This window comes from Pogoniulus pusillus, assembly GCF_015220805.1.
Source record: "Pogoniulus pusillus isolate bPogPus1 chromosome W unlocalized genomic scaffold, bPogPus1.pri SUPER_W_unloc_1, whole genome shotgun sequence".
Taxonomy (NCBI): domain Eukaryota; kingdom Metazoa; phylum Chordata; class Aves; order Piciformes; family Lybiidae; genus Pogoniulus; species Pogoniulus pusillus.
The window spans coordinates 1,474,066-1,492,707 of record NW_026974535.1 but is presented as its reverse complement, the minus strand read 5'-3'; the positions used below and the strand labels follow the sequence as shown (position 1 = coordinate 1,492,707).

The following is an 18,642-nucleotide window of genomic DNA, read 5'->3' as shown; positions in this document are numbered from 1 at the left end:
TCTCTGGTGACCAGCACCAGAACGAGAGGACACAGCCTCAAGCTACACCAGGGGAAATTTAGGCTCGAGGTGAGGAGAAAGTTCTTCACTGAGAGAGTCATTGGCTACTGGAATGGGCTGCCTGGGGTGGTGGTGGAGTCACCGTCCCTGGAGCTGTTCAAGGCAGGACTGGACGTGTGTCATGGAAGGTAGTTTGGGAGATTGTGGGAAAATACGCGGGGCTCACTCGTAAAGTTCAAGTGATTTATTGCTCAAACACGGAGGTCCCCCTCCTGAACTAAATTCCCCACGTGAATTCTTTTGATCTGAGGTTGTAGAATAACACTTCAGAAAATAGCAAATAAAAGAGAGTCTGTGATTTCCTTAGAGTTCTTTTGAGTCTTTGAAGTTATTCAGTCTTTAGGTAGAAGAGTCTTTTCTTTGATTTACTCACTGTTCTGCAGTTACTTCAGCAAAGTTCGAAGCTTTGGGCATTGTCCCTTTCTTCATCAGGATCGGGCCGAAGCGGGCCTCAGGCCTCTGCGGCCCCTTCGTCGGGCAGGCCAAGGCAGGGCCAGGGCAGGCAGCGAGCAGGCATAGAGCCGAGAGCAGAGAGAGCGAGCGAGCGAGGTCCCGATCCAGGAAGGCACACCATTTTATAATGTTTTCAAAGAGGTGTATCCCACCAGCCCAGGCTATTTTACATTATTCTTACAGATTGGCACAAAGTTATAATCAATCCATACAATTGGAGAATTTTTACCAAAACAATTTCTAAGACCACCCCAAGTTCGGCCCACACCAGGTGTCGAGCATGCCTGGGAAGCAAGGCCGACAGTTAGGAAAACAGTGGCCAATGTTTACCTTTTATCTCAACTAGGGAGAGACTTTCTCATGGGACTAAAGGATTGTTTTGGTTTTGCGATGCTCTTGGCATTAATGTGAGACACTATAACTTTCACAACAGGGAGGCCTGCTAAGGGCTTCTGCTACTCTCCATGACAACGTGGCATGTGGTGCCATGGTCTAGCCTTGAGCTCTGTGGTAAAGGGTTGGACTTGATGATCTATGAGGTCTCTTCCAACCTTGGTGATACTGTGATACTGTGAAGCTCAAAGGAATTTGTCCTTGAGCCTTCTGATAAACAGCTTCTGTGGGACTGTGGCCAGGTTAGGAGGGAAATAGGAGGACTATGCAAATTCCAATAGTTAGGTGCGCTAAATGCTATGTCCGTAATTGCAAGTAGGGAGGATTATGCATATTCCAATATTTAGGTGCACCAAATGCTAGTTAACAGTACCACGTTGCATGCTGCCTGCACTCACTTTTCTCACCCTAACTGAAAAGTATGTGCTTTGTAACTTGAAGTCTGATGCTCTCAATAAAGTGCAGATTGTTTGGATAGCTAGCTCATATTGAGTTGTCTCCTTGCTTTCTCTTCCCGTCTGCACCAAAACATCCTATAATATCCCTGTTCCAAACTGTTGACCTTAGCTATACTAATGCTAGAAATCTATAAACGAAAAGACTATGTTAAAATTAAACCACTGAATCATTTCTGAAAAAAACAATACCAAAAAATGTTACATTACATAGAGCTCTTTGGAAATGCCATGTGTCATGGAGGGTAGCAGAAGCCCTTAGCAGGCCTCCCTGCTGTAAAAGTTGCAGTGTCTCACATTAATGCCAAGAAGCATCGTAAACCAAAACAGTCCTTCAGCCCTATGAGAAAGTCTCTCCCTAGTCGAGATAAAAGGTAAACAATGGCCACTGTTTTGGCTAGGGGGAACGGCAGTTCTCATGCCCGCTCGACACCTGGTGTGGGCCGAGCTTTGGGTGGTCCTACAGGTTGTTTTGGTAAGAACTGTCCAATTATATAGGTTAATTGTAATTTGTGCCAATCTGTAAGAATAACGTAAAATAGCTTGGACTGGAGGGTTACACCTCTTTTGAACATTATAAAAATGGTGTGCCTTCCTGGATCGGGGCGCTTGCTGGCTTGAGCTTGCTGGTACCTGCTCCTACCACTCGCTCGCTAGCCTGCCTGCCTGCCTCGCTCCTGCCGCGGTGCCCTCACGTTCCTGATCGGCCCCGCCCGACGAGGGGCCCGCAGAGGCCTGAAATCTGCTTGGGCCCGATCCTGACGAACAAAGGGACACCGCCCAAACCTTCGAACTTTGCTGAACTGAACTACGAACAGTGAGTAAATTGGAGAAAGAACTCTTTACCTAAAGACTGAGTAACTTTAAAGACTCTAAAGAACTCTAAAGAAATCACAGACTCTCTTTTATCTGCTATTTTCTGAACTGTTATTTTACAACTTCAATCCAAAAGAACTCACGTGGGGAATTTAGTTCGGGAGGGGATCTCCGTGTTTGAGCAATAAATCACTTGAAAATCCACAAGTGAGTCTCCACGTATTTTCCCCGCAACCTCCCAAACTACCTTCCGTGACACCATGGCATACAGAAAAAAGAAAAAAAAACTTTAAATCAATAGGCCTAAAAGCAAATTGCTAATCTATGTGGGAGAATTCTCCTGCAGCAGGACATGAGCTGGTAAACATGAGAACTCATGCTGGGAAGTGTCCTTGAGCTGGAAGCTAAGCTGTGGACAGTGAGCAACCCACGCACACCTGCAGGGGGCTCGGCCTGCTGGCCCCCTGGGGTGGACACAGCTACAGGGGGCAGAGCCTGCCAGCCCCCTGGGGTGGACACCGCAGGTTGTTTTGACACAGGGCAACCTATCTGCACCTTACACATAACTCTGAGCCAATCTGTACTGTCCACTTCTGCCAGCCCCAGGCTGATTGTGCACGCCTTTTTCTGATCACTATTTAAGATGTTGCACTGCCCTAATAAAGTGTACTGCTGCATAGCTCGCTGCTGAGTTGACTCGTCAGTACCCCGATCTCGCCTCTCACCTGCCTCCTGCCCCCGACAAACATATAAACTTACAAACTACTTATCCTATTAAATTTACTCCAAACTTATTCCCATTATAATTATTAACCACTTATCATATTCTATTACAATTACCAACTTAACATAGTTTATTCTAATTAGTTAAGCCTTATTATAATTACCCATTATTTATTATTCTTTACTTCCATTGTTTCCATACCCCCATTAATTTCACCTATTACCATTGGTATTACTAGTATTATATATTCTCCCTTGCATTCCCCATATTTTCCCTCCTTTACTGCTAGAATACAAATTCAACACTGCCACTTTAAAAGAAAAGGCAGTGCTAAACCATGCTGGGCTGTGCCAGGGAGAACAGCAGCTGGGCGAGGCAGGGGGGGTGTGTGGCAGCAGCTCGAAGTATTTGGCAGAGAAGGAAGAAGAAAAAAAAACAACTGCAAAGAATCTAAACAAACAACCTGTTCCTTCAGAAACTGAAGTGGGGGGGGGGGGGGGAACAGACAGTTATAGCCACCTGATTTTTCGAAAATTTTGAGTCTTTAACAGTGAATTCCGTGATGTGATTGGTGGGGACTGCAGGCTTACAGCGCTGCCATAGAAAATGTTTCTCTTGTCGCTGACGTGGAGCAGCGCTAGCTGTGGGATCAGCTACTCCAGCTCAGCCCACGACTGTCCCAGGCTTGGGTCCGTGCTGATGCCAAACAATCCAGCAGATCCACTCCTTCCATTTGCCCAAATCCTCCATTTCCTGCTGCAAGCAAAGGAATTCCACCAGGCAGGTGTGATGGTTTGGGTGTTACCCACCCCCCCCTACACTTTGGAAATCACCCAGACTAGAGTCAGATGGCTCTGGAAATTTGAATGAAGCTTATTATTTACAGTTTAGTAGAATATACAAGCAGATATTTACAGTATATACAGTTATATACAGAAATATACAAGGTAAAAGGTAATACAGAAACACAACACCCCTCCCAGAAATCTGAGTCCCCAGGAGGGGCTCTCAACCACCCTTCCACCTTCCTCCTACCCCTCTCAACCTTACCCCAGTCCCAAGGAAGAATGGAGGTTCAGCCAGGGGGTTAGGAAGCAAAGTGGATTAATCAGAGAAACAGCAGAGAGGCTAGAGAGTGAAATGCAGCTTGGAGCTCCCAAGCAGTAGTGACTTATCTATGTTTTGATTCTTGTTCTTATACATGTCAGCAAGCCTATGAGTGAGGTAGACATCATTCTGTTTTCCTTTTCACAGCCTGTAATCTAGTTCTTCTCACCAAAACATTCTAGCTAGGCTCAAACTAGCACAGCAGGTGAGAGTGAATTCAAGCTGTAGATGCTGCAGGGGATGGTGATTGACATCTAGCACCTCATTAGCGGCAGCTTCTGTTGGGATTTGGGCAGAATTGAGCAGTCTGAAATAAGGAGAGCAGGAAGGGTAATGTTAGGTCATACTGATAAGGAAGCGCAGATGGAGGGAAAATAACCTTGAGAAGGTTGGCAGAGAAGCTGCAAAGTTAGCTGTAGTTAGCTGTGCGAGGGGGATTAGGAGGGCCGATCAGTCAGATCTGCCTCTAGGCGTATGGACAGCCCATATTCTGATATGTAACCTATCAGAATTATACACGTTGTATTAGCCAGCTATATAAGCATCACTTTTAGCTGCAATAAACGGTTCTCGATTTTATGCATCATATTGGTGTAAGACTCATAGTACCCATTCCTGCATGGATTTGAGGTACACCCAGCATTCTTCTGTAAGCTCAATTGCTCCTTGGTTGTTTTAGAGAATCTAACACAAGCCTCCAATTGGATCACCTCCCATAGCCGCCTCAAGGAATATGCTTCCCATTTCTCACCAAGGTCTCTCCTTAAAGGCAGATTGCACATTTACCCCGAGACCGTTATGTTCACACCAAATTAGCAATGTCCTTAGAGTTTGTTTTCTGCATTTTACACTCCTTTTATAGATTTTTGTTCATGAAACATCTGGGTACCCATAATTCAGTGATAGTCCACCTTCTGTTGCAACTTTGTGACCAGGTCCTGCCGTTACGTTGTGTACTTTCCTGCGCTGTCCTGAGAATCTCTTTCACTTGGTAATTGAGCTCCTTTGGCTAATTTGCCAGTTTGTGCATAAATTCATGCACAATTCATCCAAAAATCCTGCTCGGTATCTTAAGCCTTCGTGGCTAGTCTGGCCAGTTTTATGTACGTAAAATTCTCACCTAATCAGTTGTCTTGATCCACATCATAGCTCTGCCATTTCGTTATCCCCCTTGGTGCCTCTCATCTGCCGCACCAAAAAAGTTCCTCACACAGTCAAGCCTGCACAGGCCAAACTCACACAGGCAGTCCTCACACATGAGCCAGTCTTGCATGGGGCACCAGTTGTTGCTGCTTCTTTCTCTCGTTGCCCACATTCTTCACCACTTGTTGATGCCAGTAATATGACAAATTCAATGACACACTTTGGTGCTATTTATTCCAGGCCAATGCAAGCATAGGACCCATGCATCACGAAGGGCTAAAAGCAAAAAACCATAAAGGCCCCCGTCACCCTTGCAATGCCTCCTTTTATCCCATCATACATACAGTGCATTAACATAATTTAGGTGAGTACAGCCCAGTCTTTAACATACATCATGTCTTCTTTTTCCCCTGGGCCAGATGTCCCACTATCTTTCCTCCCTCCATGGGAGGCATCCTGAAGCTGTGGGAATGAAGGTCAAGTGCTTATTATACACTGCTCATTATTATTTTCTCTTACATTGGATTTCCACACCTCAGGGGTCAGTACTGGGTCCAGTCTTGTTTAACATCTTCATCAGCAACCTGAATGATGAGACAGAGTGTACCCTCAGCAATTTGCTGATGATATAAAACTGAGAGGATTGTCTGATACACCAGAAAGCTGTGCTGCAATTCAGCAGGTCCTGGACAGGCTAGAGAGTTGGGCAAGGACAAGTTCAGCAAGGACAAGTGTAGAGTCTTGTACCTGAGGCGGAACAACCCTACATATTGGTACAGGTTAGAGTTCCACCTGCTGTAAAGTAGCTCCACATTAAAGGACCTGGTAGTCCTGGTGGACAAGTTAACTGTGAACCAGTAACGTGCTCTCATGGCCAAGGAGGCTAGTGGTATCCTGGGGTGCACTAAGTGCATCCAGCAGGACAAGGGAGGTTCTCTTCCCCCTCTACTCTGCCCTAGTGAGGCCACATCTGGAGTACTGCGTCCAGTTCTGGGCTCCCCAGTTCAAGAGAGACAGGGAACTACTGGAGAGAGTCCAACGGAGGATCATGAGTATGATTAGGGGACTGGAGCATCTCTATTATGAGAGACCTGAGACCATTTAGCCTGGAAAAATAAAGACTGAGGGCATCTTAGAATTGCATATAAATATCTAAAGGTTGTATCATAGTATCATAGTATCATAGTATCATCAGGGTTGGAAGAGACCTCACAGATCATCAAGTCCAACCCCTTACCACAGAGCTCAAGGCTAGACCATGGCACCAAGTGCCACGTCCAACGTTGCCTTAAAGTGCCCCAGGGACGGCGACTCCACCACCTCCCCGGGCAGCCCATTCCAGTGTCCAATGACTCTCTCAGTGAAGAACTTTCTCCTCACCTCGAGCCTAAACCTCCCCTGGCGCAGCCGGAGGCTGTGTCCTCTTGTTCTGGCGCTGGCCACCTGAGAGAAGAGAGCAACCTCTTCCTGGCCACAACCACCCCTCAGGTAGTTGTAGACAACAATAAGGTCACCCCTGAGCCTCCTCTTCTCCAGGCTAAACAATCCCAGCTCCCTCAGCCTCTCCTCATAGGGCTTGTGCTCAAGGCCTCTCACCAGTCTCGTCGCCCTTCTCTGGACACGCTCAAGCATCTCAACGTCCCTTTTAAACTGGGGAGCCCAGAACTGAACACAATACTCAAGGTGTGTGTGATGGTTTGGGGTTTACCCCGCCCCCCCCACACTTTTGAATTTGCCCCAGCTAACTCAGACGGACCCTGGGAATATAGATGAAGCAATTTATTTACAGCTAGCAGAATTTACAAGCAGCTATTTACAATATATACAGTTATATACAATTACATACAGAAATATACAAAGGATAAACAATACAAAAGCACAACTCCCCTCCCAGAAACCTGAGTCCCCAGGAGGGGCTTTTCAAACCACCCCAACACCTCCCCCCGGCCCTCTCAACCTTACCCCAGTTCTCAGGAAGAAGAGAGGTGCAGCCAAGAGGTTAGGGAGCAAGGTTAGTAGGAGCAGGGTTAATGAGATGTGACCAGGTCTAAGGCAAAAGCAAGAGTGAGAGACAAAATGGAGAAAAAGTCTTTCTTCTTCCCAAAGTTCTCAGCGAGACTGTGAGAGAAGTTGACATCAATTGTTTTCATTTCACTGCCCGTTATCTAGTTCTTCTACCAAAACATTCTAGCTTGCTTCAAACTAGCACAGTGTGGTCTAACCAGTGCAGAGTACAGGGGCAGAATGACCTCCCTGCTCCTGCTGACCACACCATTCCTGATGCAGGCCAGGATGCCACTGGCTCTCTTGGCCACATGGGCACACTGCTGGCTCATGTTCAGGCGGGTATCAATCAGTACCCCCAGATCCCTCTCTGTCTGGCTGCTCTCCAGCCACTCCGACCCTAGCCTGTATCTCTCCATGGGGTTGTTGTAGCCAAAGTGCAGCACCCTGCACTTGGAGCTATTGAACCCCATCCCATTGGACTCTGCCCATCTGTCCAGGCGGTCAAGGTCCCGCTGCAGAGCCCTTCTGCCTTCCAACTCAGTCACATCTGCCCCCAGCTTGGTGTCATCTGCAAACTTGCTGATGACTGACTCGATGCCCTCATCCAGATCATCTATGAAGATGTTAAAGAGGATGGGGCCCAGCACAGATCCCTGAGGGACACCACTAGTGACTGGCCGCCAGCTGGATGTGGCACCATTCACCACCACTCTCTGGGTCCGGCCCTCCAGCCAGTTCCTAATCCAGCACAAAGTGTTGCCATCCAAGCCATGGGCTGATAGCTTAGCCAGGAGTTTGCTGTGGGGGACAGTGTCAAAGGCCTTGCTGAAGTCCAGATAGACCACATCCACAGGCCTCCCCACATGCACCAAGCAGGTCACCTGATCATAGAAGGAGATCAGGTTAGAAAGGCAGGATCTGCCCTTCCTAAACCCATGCTGGCTGGACCTGAGCCCTTTGCCATCCCTTAGGTGCGTTCTTATCACCCCCAAGATAACTTGCTCCATCAGTTTCTCTGGCACTGAGGTCAGGCTGACGGGTCTATAGTTCCCAGGTTCCTCCATCCGACCCTTCTTGTGGATGGGGACCACGTTGGCCATTTTCCAGTCTCCTGGGACCTCTCCGGTGAGCCAGGACTGCTGGAAAATGATGGAGAGCGGCTTGGCCAGCTCATCTGCCAGCTCTCTCAGCACCCTGGGATGGATCCCATCTGGTCCCATGGACTTGTGGGTGTCCAGATGGCTCAGCAGGTCCTGAACTAATTCTTCATGAATTTCCAGGGGAACACACCGCTCCCCGACCCCATTCCCCAGTTCAAGAGGCCATTCTTCTTCTTGTCATGAGGATGGGGCTGGGCTCTTTTCAGTGGTGTCCAGTGATAGGATGAGGGGCAACAGACACAATCTAGAGCACAGGAAGTTCGATCTGAACATAAAGAAAAACTTCTTTACCTTGAAGGTGACTGGGCACTGGAACAGGCTTCCCAGCAAGTTTACATATTCTCATTCTCTGGAGATATTTGAAACCTGTCTGGATACATTCCCATGCAACCTGATCTAGATTAACTTGCTCTAGCAGGTGGGTTGGGCCACATGATCTCCATAGGTCCTTTTCAACTCCTACCATTCTATAATGCTGTAAATGAGATCATCTTAGCAAATGTTTTTAGCTAGCAAGATGGCGATTATATTTTGAGTTCTAGTTTTTCAAATCTATTTTATCCCATTGAACAGCAGTTGTTGGATAGTCCTGCTTGAATTAGGACTTGGTAAATGCCCACTGACTTTTTTTCCTAAGCATTACTAGCCCAGGTGAAGGCCTGGTGTTTATTTTTTTCTCTTTCAGTTAATGTTTCAAGCATAAGAAGTTGTGAAGAGTTGTACTATGGATCTACATGTGCGCTGCTATATAAAATCAACTATTTAATAGACTTAATGGAAATTGTTTTTTCTAGATTTTTACTGCAATGATTGCTTGTCGGTCTCTCTTTGTTCTATTTCATAACAAAAACTTTGCTTTTTTCCAGGCTCACATTAAATTTCCTATTGACTATCCATATTCACCACCTACCTTCCGATTCCTGACTAAAATGTGGCACCCCAACATTTATGAGGTAAGGTGTTTTTTTTTTCCCCTCAGGCATATGAGAAGGCTTTCTGTCTTTAAACGTCTGAAAGTATTGAAGGTAGTATATGTCTGAAGTGATACAGCTGTTTGTGTTTAAATGTCACCCTTGCGGTTGAAGAGTTAAATCTAAATGTTGTAGGAAATGCTGTTCCTGTAAGCAGGGATGTAGCTTTTCTCATAATTGCAAGTGCAGGAGGCAGCCCCAGATGAAGCATCATGCCATGAGTGGTGGCAATTATAAGGGCTTCTTGGATTAAGACTGGTGTATGGGGTCTTGCTTTACTGTGCTACTTAGGCAACTAGTTATTGTTTGTATAACTGTTGTGGGTTTTAAAGATAGCCGACAGAATTTAAGCTCTCAAATGAAATTGGAGAAAAAATACAGAATTATATTCAGAGAGAGACATTACAAAGCAATTACTGCATCCCTGGCAAACCCCCTTGAATTTTCCCACAACCCAAAAACTAAATCTATACTCCCCAGTGCTCCAATCCTCCCCCCACCAATGCCTCCACCATCCAAAAGGTCTAAACAAGCCTCTGGAGGCCCCAAAACAGGCCTACTGCTTACATGTTCTTCCTGATAAAGTGGCTCCCGCCAGACACAGGGCAGGAGGAGGAGGAAAGGAGAACAAGCCGGCCTTGTGAGTTTATAAAGAGATAGCAGAATTATGGGATTGAATAACAATCTTGCAGTCCCCAGAAGATTTTTTTAACCCTATAGTCTCAACCTGGGACATTCTACCCCTTATTCAATCCCATAGTTCCTGCTCATCACACTACTTATCTAACTAGAAACAGACTCTCTATATAGTGAAGCGGCAGGCACGGCAAGCTATGTGGCATAAGTGCACGCTCGGTGAGGCAGAGGGGGTGGTGCCTGGTGAGTGGGCGATTTAAATGAGGAGCAGCAGTGGCAACGACAGAGCCTGATTTGGGAAGAGAGCAGTACCGAGGCTAGCTCTGCTAAAACGTGCTTTTTAGAAGCTTTTTTGAAGCTTTTCTTCACTTTGGGACTCTCTCAATTGGAGAAATCCAGGAGGGGGGCAGGGAAGCGGCAGGCGCAGTAAGCTATGTGGCATAAGTGCATGCCCGAGGGTGAGGCAGAGGGGACGGTGCCTGGCGAGCGGGCGATTTAAACGAGGAGCAGCAGTGGCGACGCCAGAGCCTGATTCGGGAGGAGAGCAGCCTGCTCTGCTGAGCCCAGCCCGCAGTGCATGCTAGGGAGAGGAAAAAAACAACAAAAACCCACAAGCCAACAACACAAAAACCCCATAAACCCTCCATACCCAAACCAACTTCCATCGGACCTCGAAGAAAGGGAGACGTGGTGCAAACTAGGTCAAAGCATTACAAATAGCTGTAAAAATGTGGGCACCCAAACAGAGACCACCCATAGGAATGCAGGTGTTCAGGCTGTGAGGAGTGTTGGAGCCTGGCACTCAAAGTCAAGGGTGGCAGAGTCAATGACTGCATTAGGTGTGAGCAGATTAATAGTCTGCTTAACCTAATGGCTGAACTCAAGGGCCAAGCGGAAAGGCTTAAGGCTGAAAGGGAATGTAAAAGAGAGTTGGATCTACAGCACCATGCTCTGCAGTCCCCCTTACCAGAGGGAGATGAACCAAGACACAGGGGAGAATGGATGCAGGTACCTGCCAGAAGGAGCAAGGGAAAACCCTTCCAGCCATCCTCCCATCCTCAGCTACCCTTACACAACAGATATAGGGCACAAACAAGAGGAGCTGGAAGCTCTGGTGCTGGAGGAAAACTATGATATTGTCGCCATCACTGAAACGTGGTGGGATAGCTCACATGATTGGTGTGCTGTAATCAATGGCTACAGACTCTTCAGGAGAGACAGGCAAGGAAGAAGAGGTGGAGGAGTGGCTCTGTATATTAGGAATGCTCTGGATGTCATGGGGGTAGAAATCAAGGATGATCAAGTTGAGTCATTATGGGTGAGACTTAAGGCGAAGGCCAACAAGGCTGATATCCTGGTTGGAGTCTGTTACAGACCACCTAACCAGGAAGAAGAGGTAGATTTATTACTCTTTAAGCAACTGGAGGCTGCCTCAAGATCACCTGCCCTTGTTCGGGTGGGCGACTTTAACCTACCAGACATCTGCTGGGACTTAAATACTGCAGAAAAGAGGCAGTCTAGAAGGTATCTAGAGTGTGTGGAACACAACTTCCTATCCCAGCTGTTACGTGAGCCTACCAGGGGGGCAGCCCTGCTTGACCTGCTGCTCACAAATAGAGAGGGGCTGGTAGGGGATGTGATGGTTGGAGGCTGCCTGGGGTCCAGTGACCATGAAATTATAGAGTTTTCAATATACGGAGAAACCAGGAGGGGCATCAACAGAACCTCCACACTGGACTTCCGAAGGGCAGACTTCAGCCTATTTAAGGAACTAACTCAGAAAGTTCCTTGGGTGTGGATCTGTTGGAAGATAGGAGAGCTCTGCAGAGGGACCTAGACAGGCTGGATGGATGGGCAGAGGCCAATGGGATGAGATTTAACAAGGCCAAGTGCAGGGTTCTACACTTTTGCCTCAACATCCTGTCGTGGAGGGGATTTCTCTATTCCTCCCTTGTTAGGAGGAGGTGAGAAATTAATTTGAGGCAGTATTAATTTTTTATAATTTTTTAAATTAAAATTAATATTTACAAATTTGTACCACCCCCAACCACTATGAAATCAGGGTCCGTTTGCAAGTTCATGAAAACAGCTTGGGATATATTTACAGGGATTGATTTTTAAATGGAAATATCAAATTATCAACAACTATAGACAAAGATTCCCTTAGGCTTAATGCCTCTTAACATCTATACTGTTTGCCCAGCAAGGGCTGAAACTGTGTGTGCTCTTCAGACAGAGGTAACTTATATTACAAAGGACTTAAAGCTTGCTTAAATGTGTTGCTCTCAAGTATTAATCATTAATCACCCTCCCGGGATTCTGTCTCAGCATGTGCCTCAGTATTGGGGTCTTGGTGAAGCTGATATCTGTCCCAGCTTGCAGGGGGAATGAGTGTTCCCAGTCCCTGGGTTAACAGAATTTCTCTAACGTTCTCTCCTGGTGTGATCTCTGCCTCGATGCTGCTTTTCTTCTGGAAGCTGTGTGTCCAGGGATGATCAGCTGGCAGGAATTCCCAGGTGCAGGAGAAGGATTTGTCCGTGCAGCTTCTAACACGGTCTCACAGCTAGCAGTCTGTGTTTGCAGGTTTGCAGACAGTCCGAGGGTCTGCTGGTCCTGGATCTTTCCAGACTTACAGGACAGCTGGCAAGCAGGGTCTATGCCGTGCTTCACGGAGACATAAGCTCCATAGATAAATGCAGGATAGCAAGCCAGTATGTACGGCTGCTCTTGATCTTAAGTAGGGGGCTCTCGGCTCCCCATATATGTATGAAGTGCAGGCGTGCATGCGCTCTGCTTTCTCAAAGGGTTCGCAGACAGCTTAACTGCGCCTTGAGATCAATGCATGAGGTCTGAGCCTCTGTAATGCTTGCAAGTGAGTAAGGCCTGATCCTGTGTCTAGGCCATGCAAGCAGGTCAGGGCAGCAGGGTGCTGCTGTGGATCAGAGCTGAGTCTGAACGCTCTAAATGCTCTGGCCTTCCGAACAGTCTGGACGGTCTGACCACGTGCTGCTGCTATGCACCCCTATTTATAAGCTCTGGGCCGAGATTCGTGGCTCATTTGGACATCTAGAGTGGCCAGTCAGGTTGGCCATAAGCCAAACCTTGCCCCAATAGGCAGTAGACACATGCCTGGACCTCCCAATAGGGGATTACCTGGGCAGACCCCCGGGGTACATGGGCTGGGCGTGTGTGTGTTACACGACCTGTTTACTGCCTCGTGGGTCCTGGCAGAAAAACATGTCCAGGCATGTAGAGGCATAAAGAAGCCTCAGTTTTGGGGCTGCTGCCCCTCCACCACACATCCCTAAGCAGCGTTACAGGCTGGGGACAGAGTTGCTGGAAAGGAGCCAGGAAGAAAGGGACCTGGGGGTGCTGATTGATAGTAGGCTGAAGATGAGCCAGAAGTGTGCCCAGGTGGCCAAGAGAGCCAATGGCATCCTGGCCTGCATCAGGAACAGTTTGGCCAGTAGGACAAGGGAGGTTATTCTTCCCCTGGACTCAACACTGGTCAGGCCACACCTTGAGTACTGTGTCCAGTTCTGGGCCCCTCAATTCAAGAGAGATGTTGAGGTGCTGGAACGTGTCCAGAGAAGGATGACAAAGCTGGTGAAAGGCCTGGAACACAAACCCTATGAGGAGAGGCTGAGGGAGCTGGCGTTGTTTAGCCTGGAGAAGAGGAGGCTCAGGAGTGGCCTCATTGCTGTCTACAACTTCCTGAAGGGAGGTTGTAGCCAGGTGGGGGTTGGTCTCTTCTCCCAGGCAACCAGCAATAGAACAAGGGGACACAGGAGGAAGTTCTTCACAGAGAGAGTGATTTGCCATTGGAATGGGCTGCCCAGGGAGGTAGTGGAGGCACCGTTCCTTGAGGTCTTCAAGAAAAGACTGGATGAGGCACTCAGTGCCATGGTCTAGTTGACTGGATAGGGCTGGGTGCTAGGTTGGACTGGATGATCTTGGAGGTCTCTTCCAACCTGGTTGATTCTATGATTCTATGAAATCTTCTGTGAACAGTGCCATTCAAATCCTGCATCATTCCAGTGCTTTCCTTCAAACTCATCTGTCGCTCAGATTCTGGACACAGTTCTTCTCATCAAATGGGACTTCTCAGATGACATCAGCTATCTGAAAGAAACTCAGTAACAACTTGTGCATAGTTTAAACTCAAACTGTCTCAGTCCAAATAAAAAAACCCCACACTTGATCTTACCACCTTCCTGCATTGCCCAACATACATGTCCTGGACTTCCCCCACCAGGAAATAACCACCCCTTGGGCAGGTTCTATCCCCACCTAAAGGCAGAAAACACCCATACAATTCTCCCAACGAATTCTTTTCACAAACAAAGGAACTCTATTTCCATCTGCATTGTGCTCAGCAGCACTCAACATCAAATAATGGACAGTCCAAATCCATTCTCACTCAAATCTTTGCAGTCCATGCATCCAAGCAACCGCCCACTGCAAAGTCTCAATTACTCACTGCAGATTCTCTTGGAGTCACTGTCGGCACAATCTGGCTCAGTCCACAGTCATCTTAAATGGCATGTCTCCACCCCTGGGGCAGTCAAATGGGGCAACTAAGTCCAGTTCACTTCCATTCTTCAAGCTGTTGCTCCAGTTTGCTTCTCATGCATGCAGGAGGGAAGATCCCTTTGTCACAGATGAATTCCATCTCTCTGTCACAGATGAGTTCCCATATCTACAAGAGTCCCATGCTTCCACTTGTCTCTTGTACCAGGCCATCCAACGCCCCTGAGGGTTCCATCCTGCAGTTCTTCCGCTTTAGCTGCACAATCAGAAATGAACCTGCCGCACCACCAGTCTGTGCCCTTATCTTCCTTCCCCAGTCTGAACAAAATCTTTTCAAATTTTATTTAACCTTTCCCAGCAGCTGTCCCTCCTCCTTCTCAACAGACAAGTGAAAAGGAGGAGGATCTGGTGGTGGATGAGAAGGAGGTGGCAGAATAGGGAAGAGAACTACTAGAAGGTCAGTTCCATTCACAGGAACCACTGCCTGACCAGGAGCGTCCATCCTCACCTCTGCCTCACTGGCCAGTGGAGGTACTACCGTCAGGGCACCCTTGTGGCTTGCCCTGCCACTTGAGCTTGGCACCAGGGCTGCTGCTGCTGCTGCTGCTTCTGCCACCGCTGGAAACTCAGCGGGGATACGCAGGGGCACACTGCCCTTTGCCACTAGTCCTGGCTGGCTACCCTGTGCAGAACCAGCAGGAGTGCGCGGGAAGTGGGGCAAACCCCATCCCCCTCCCATGCTCGGTACCACCAGTTCCACCACAGTAAAGTCAAGGCTAACTCGCAGCGGGGGAATGACACACTCCAAATGCACGCTCGCTGTCTGCAGACGTAGCCTGCCCGTACACACTGCCTGTGCTGGGACAAGAGGGGTACCGAGGCACAGCAATTTCTTCTGGAGTCATGAGCTCATCCCTTGAATAGGAGTGGCTGTGCTCAGCAAGAGGATGACTGTAATGGCAATCAGCCCACCAAGGAGGGCTGCAATACCATAGTATCAGGGGGTAATAAGAGACAGGGCAAAGGCCTTATACAAGCCAATACAAATACGATCTGAATCCGATCCAATCCAATCTGTTTATTGCACTCTGAGCATGGGGTTATATACTTTTTTAGCAGAAGGCTACATAGGAAGGTTACAAATAATCTCAGACTCCAATTGGTTACATGCACCTGTTTTAGGACTACGTTAGGATTACACACTACTTGGCAGACATTCTTCATATTCTCTCAACAACACGTATATTGTGTCTGGCAATTCTAAGTCAGCAGAGATAGGCGAAAACCACAGACTCCAGGCTTACACTTTACATTTGCTACACCAGTCTGTAAGGTCATTCCAACCCTCTATATTTATCTCTAACTCAGCACTTACTGAACTTTCTCCTGTCCATGGCTGGACAATAGCTGCACCACATACAATTATATAAAATCACTGCATTTAATATTACTATATCCAACACAGTGCTGCTTCCGCGTGGCGCCATCTTTGAAATGCTGCCCAGAGCTATGAGACAGGGGAGGCTGCCGGCATGGCGGGAGCTGCCTGTGTTTCCACCACCTGCAGATTCCAATCAGGAGGGGAAAACACACATAGGTTTGCCTGCTCTGCTCTACTCCACCCCTCCAGCTCGCCCCGTTGTGATCGTTTGGGTGTTCTCCGCCCCCCCACACTTTAGAAGTTACCCAGACTAGACTCAGCCGGCTCTGGGAATATAAATGAAGCTATTTATTTACAGCTAGCACAACATACAAGCAGATATTTACAGTATATAAAATTATATACAGAAATATACAAGGAAAAAGGTGATGCAGAAACACAACTCCCCTCCCAGAAACTTGAGTCCTCAGGAGGGGCTCTCAACCACCCCTGCACCTTCCCCCTGCCCCTCTCAACCTTACCCCAGTCCTAAAGAAGAATAGAGGTTCAGCCAAGAGGTTATGAAGCAAAGGTGGGTTAGTCCAAATGGAAGGTGAGGTTAGGGAGATGCAGTTCAGTCAGAAGCCCAAGGCAGAGAGTGAGACAAAATGGCGAGAGTGTTATCTAATGTTTTCATTTCTTCTTCAGCAAGACTCTGAGGGAAGTAGACATCACCATTGTTTTCCTTTCACAGCCTATGATCTAGTTCTCACCAAAACATTCTAGCTAGCTTCAAACTAGCACACCCGTGCAGTGCCGCTCAGCACTGTGCTGTGGGTCAGATCGAGCCGTGGCTGCTTCAGGGGGGGGGCGTTGTGGAGGGGTTTTGTTTGGGGGGACTAAATATGAGGCTGAATTTCAAAGGGTTTTAAATAATTTAATATTATATACAAATAGAATTCCCCCGAAACTTATATACAATTAACCTACACAACTCCATTGTATGCAGTTGTGAAATTACTTTACAGAATGTCTATTTACAGCAGGAATTAGGAATTTAGTAGAGGTCTGAAAAGGTTTTGGATAGAGAGAGTCTTGTGGCATAAAAGTGCCACGGGTAAAAGTTACTGAAAGTCTATGCTGTTCAAATCGAGATTGTTCAGTTACTCACTGGCTGGACTCACAGTCTCGGTGGTCCCAAAATATGGGTGGCCAAAACATGCCAAATAAGGTGAAGTCCACGGGTCCGGCACCCCCAAATATGGAGGGGGCTCAGGTGGACCCACACCCTAGGCGCGTGAGCTTACATAACGTGTTTACCTCAACGTGTTCTTGCCACTCTGTCTTTGACTGCCATACTACTGCAGCCTTATGCGTATTCCTTCCTGCATCTTTGAATGCAGTAACCGCATTCTGCAAGGGAGAGAGGGACTGCTTCGGTTTAGTTATCCAGTTCTGCTGACTCATCCATCGGAGCGTGTTAGACTTCAACACCTGTACAGAAATGTGCCCTGGAAAATTCAGAAGGCTGTTCTGCAGCTCCTCTGATTGGCATAAAAACCATTCCAGGTTGTCTCGTTTGATAGGTAGTCTTATGGTACTAGGTTGTGTTCCGGCAATGTCCAATAATCATCTCCTGCCCTTTTTGATCAACTGGGCTATCGTATCTGTCTGTGTCTCTATTGTTTTCTATGGCTCCGTGGCTGTAAACAACCATTCCAGAATACACAACCACTCCCCCGATCTGAATGTGTACTGCGTAATGGCTCCAAAGATGCAGTGCTCGCCTTTAATTATAGATAAGTCAATAGGCACGCTTGGATCCACTCGTTCTACCCATCTGCTGGTGATCATGTCGCTGAGCTTCTGTATAGTCTCCCGCTGTAAGTCAGAGAGTTCGATTCTTCTGGCAGGGTCTGTGCCTTGGAGCAGTGGCTGTAACGGTCGTAAATCATCATTTGTGAACCCTATAACGGGCTGTAACCACTGTAGATCCCCCATCAACGTCTGGGCATCTCTAAGTGTGGCAATGTTGGTGGTTAGCTGCAATTTCTGAGGACGAATGAGGTTTTTGGCTATATGCCAGCCTAGGTACTTCCATAGTGCCTCACTCTGGATTTTTTCTGGGGCAATTTGAAGTCCCACAGCCTGGAGTTTCGTCATGAGTTGTTGCAGGTGAACATCCAGGAAGGGCTCTGGCTGGGCTATTAGGATATCATCCATATAGTGGTAAATGATGGTTGTTTTCCACATCTCTCGAATAGGCCACAATGCAAAATCGACGTAGAGTTGGCACATTGTTGGGCTATTTTTCATTCCTTGGGGTAAGACCACCCAATGGAAATGGCGTGCCGGACACTCTTTATTAATGGCCGGCAAGGTGAAAGCAAAACTCTGACAGTCCGCAGGATGTAGCGAGATTGTAAAGAAACAGTCTTTCAGATCTATGACAAGTAATTCCCAGTTCTCTGGAATCATGGAAAGAGAAGGCAGGCCCGTTTGAAGAGCACCCATGGCTTGCATTTGGCCATTAATGGCTCGAAGATCATGTAGGAGGCGAAATTTTCCTGACTTTTTTGGTATTACAAAAATTGGGGTGTTCCATGGGCTGGTTGAAGGTATAATATGGCCCGCAGCAAGTTGTTCTTCGATGAGCTTGTGTGCTTCTTGCAGCCATTCTTTTTGCAGCGGCCACTGATGTATCCAGATAAGTGTATTAGAAAGCCAATGAAGTTTGATTATGGGCGGCTGCTGTCCAGTGGCCACTGCTGAAAAATTATCTGCAGGGTAGTTATCACAACTCCCATCTGTGTCATGACATCTCTGC

At 47.5% G+C, this 18,642-nt stretch overlaps 1 protein-coding gene across 2 annotated transcripts in view; it reads left to right on the top strand.

Annotated features, from left to right (window-relative positions):
- LOC135173775 (ubiquitin-conjugating enzyme E2 R2-like) overlaps positions 1-18,642 on the top strand; it is a 379,188-nt gene that overhangs the window by 92,689 nt on the left and 267,857 nt on the right. For both annotated transcript variants that reach the window (XM_064140920.1, XM_064140919.1), the window contains exon 2: positions 9,185-9,271. In XM_064140920.1, coding sequence (XP_063996990.1) covers positions 9,185-9,271 — 87 coding nt within the window. The remainder of the gene's footprint in view (positions 1-9,184; positions 9,272-18,642) is intronic.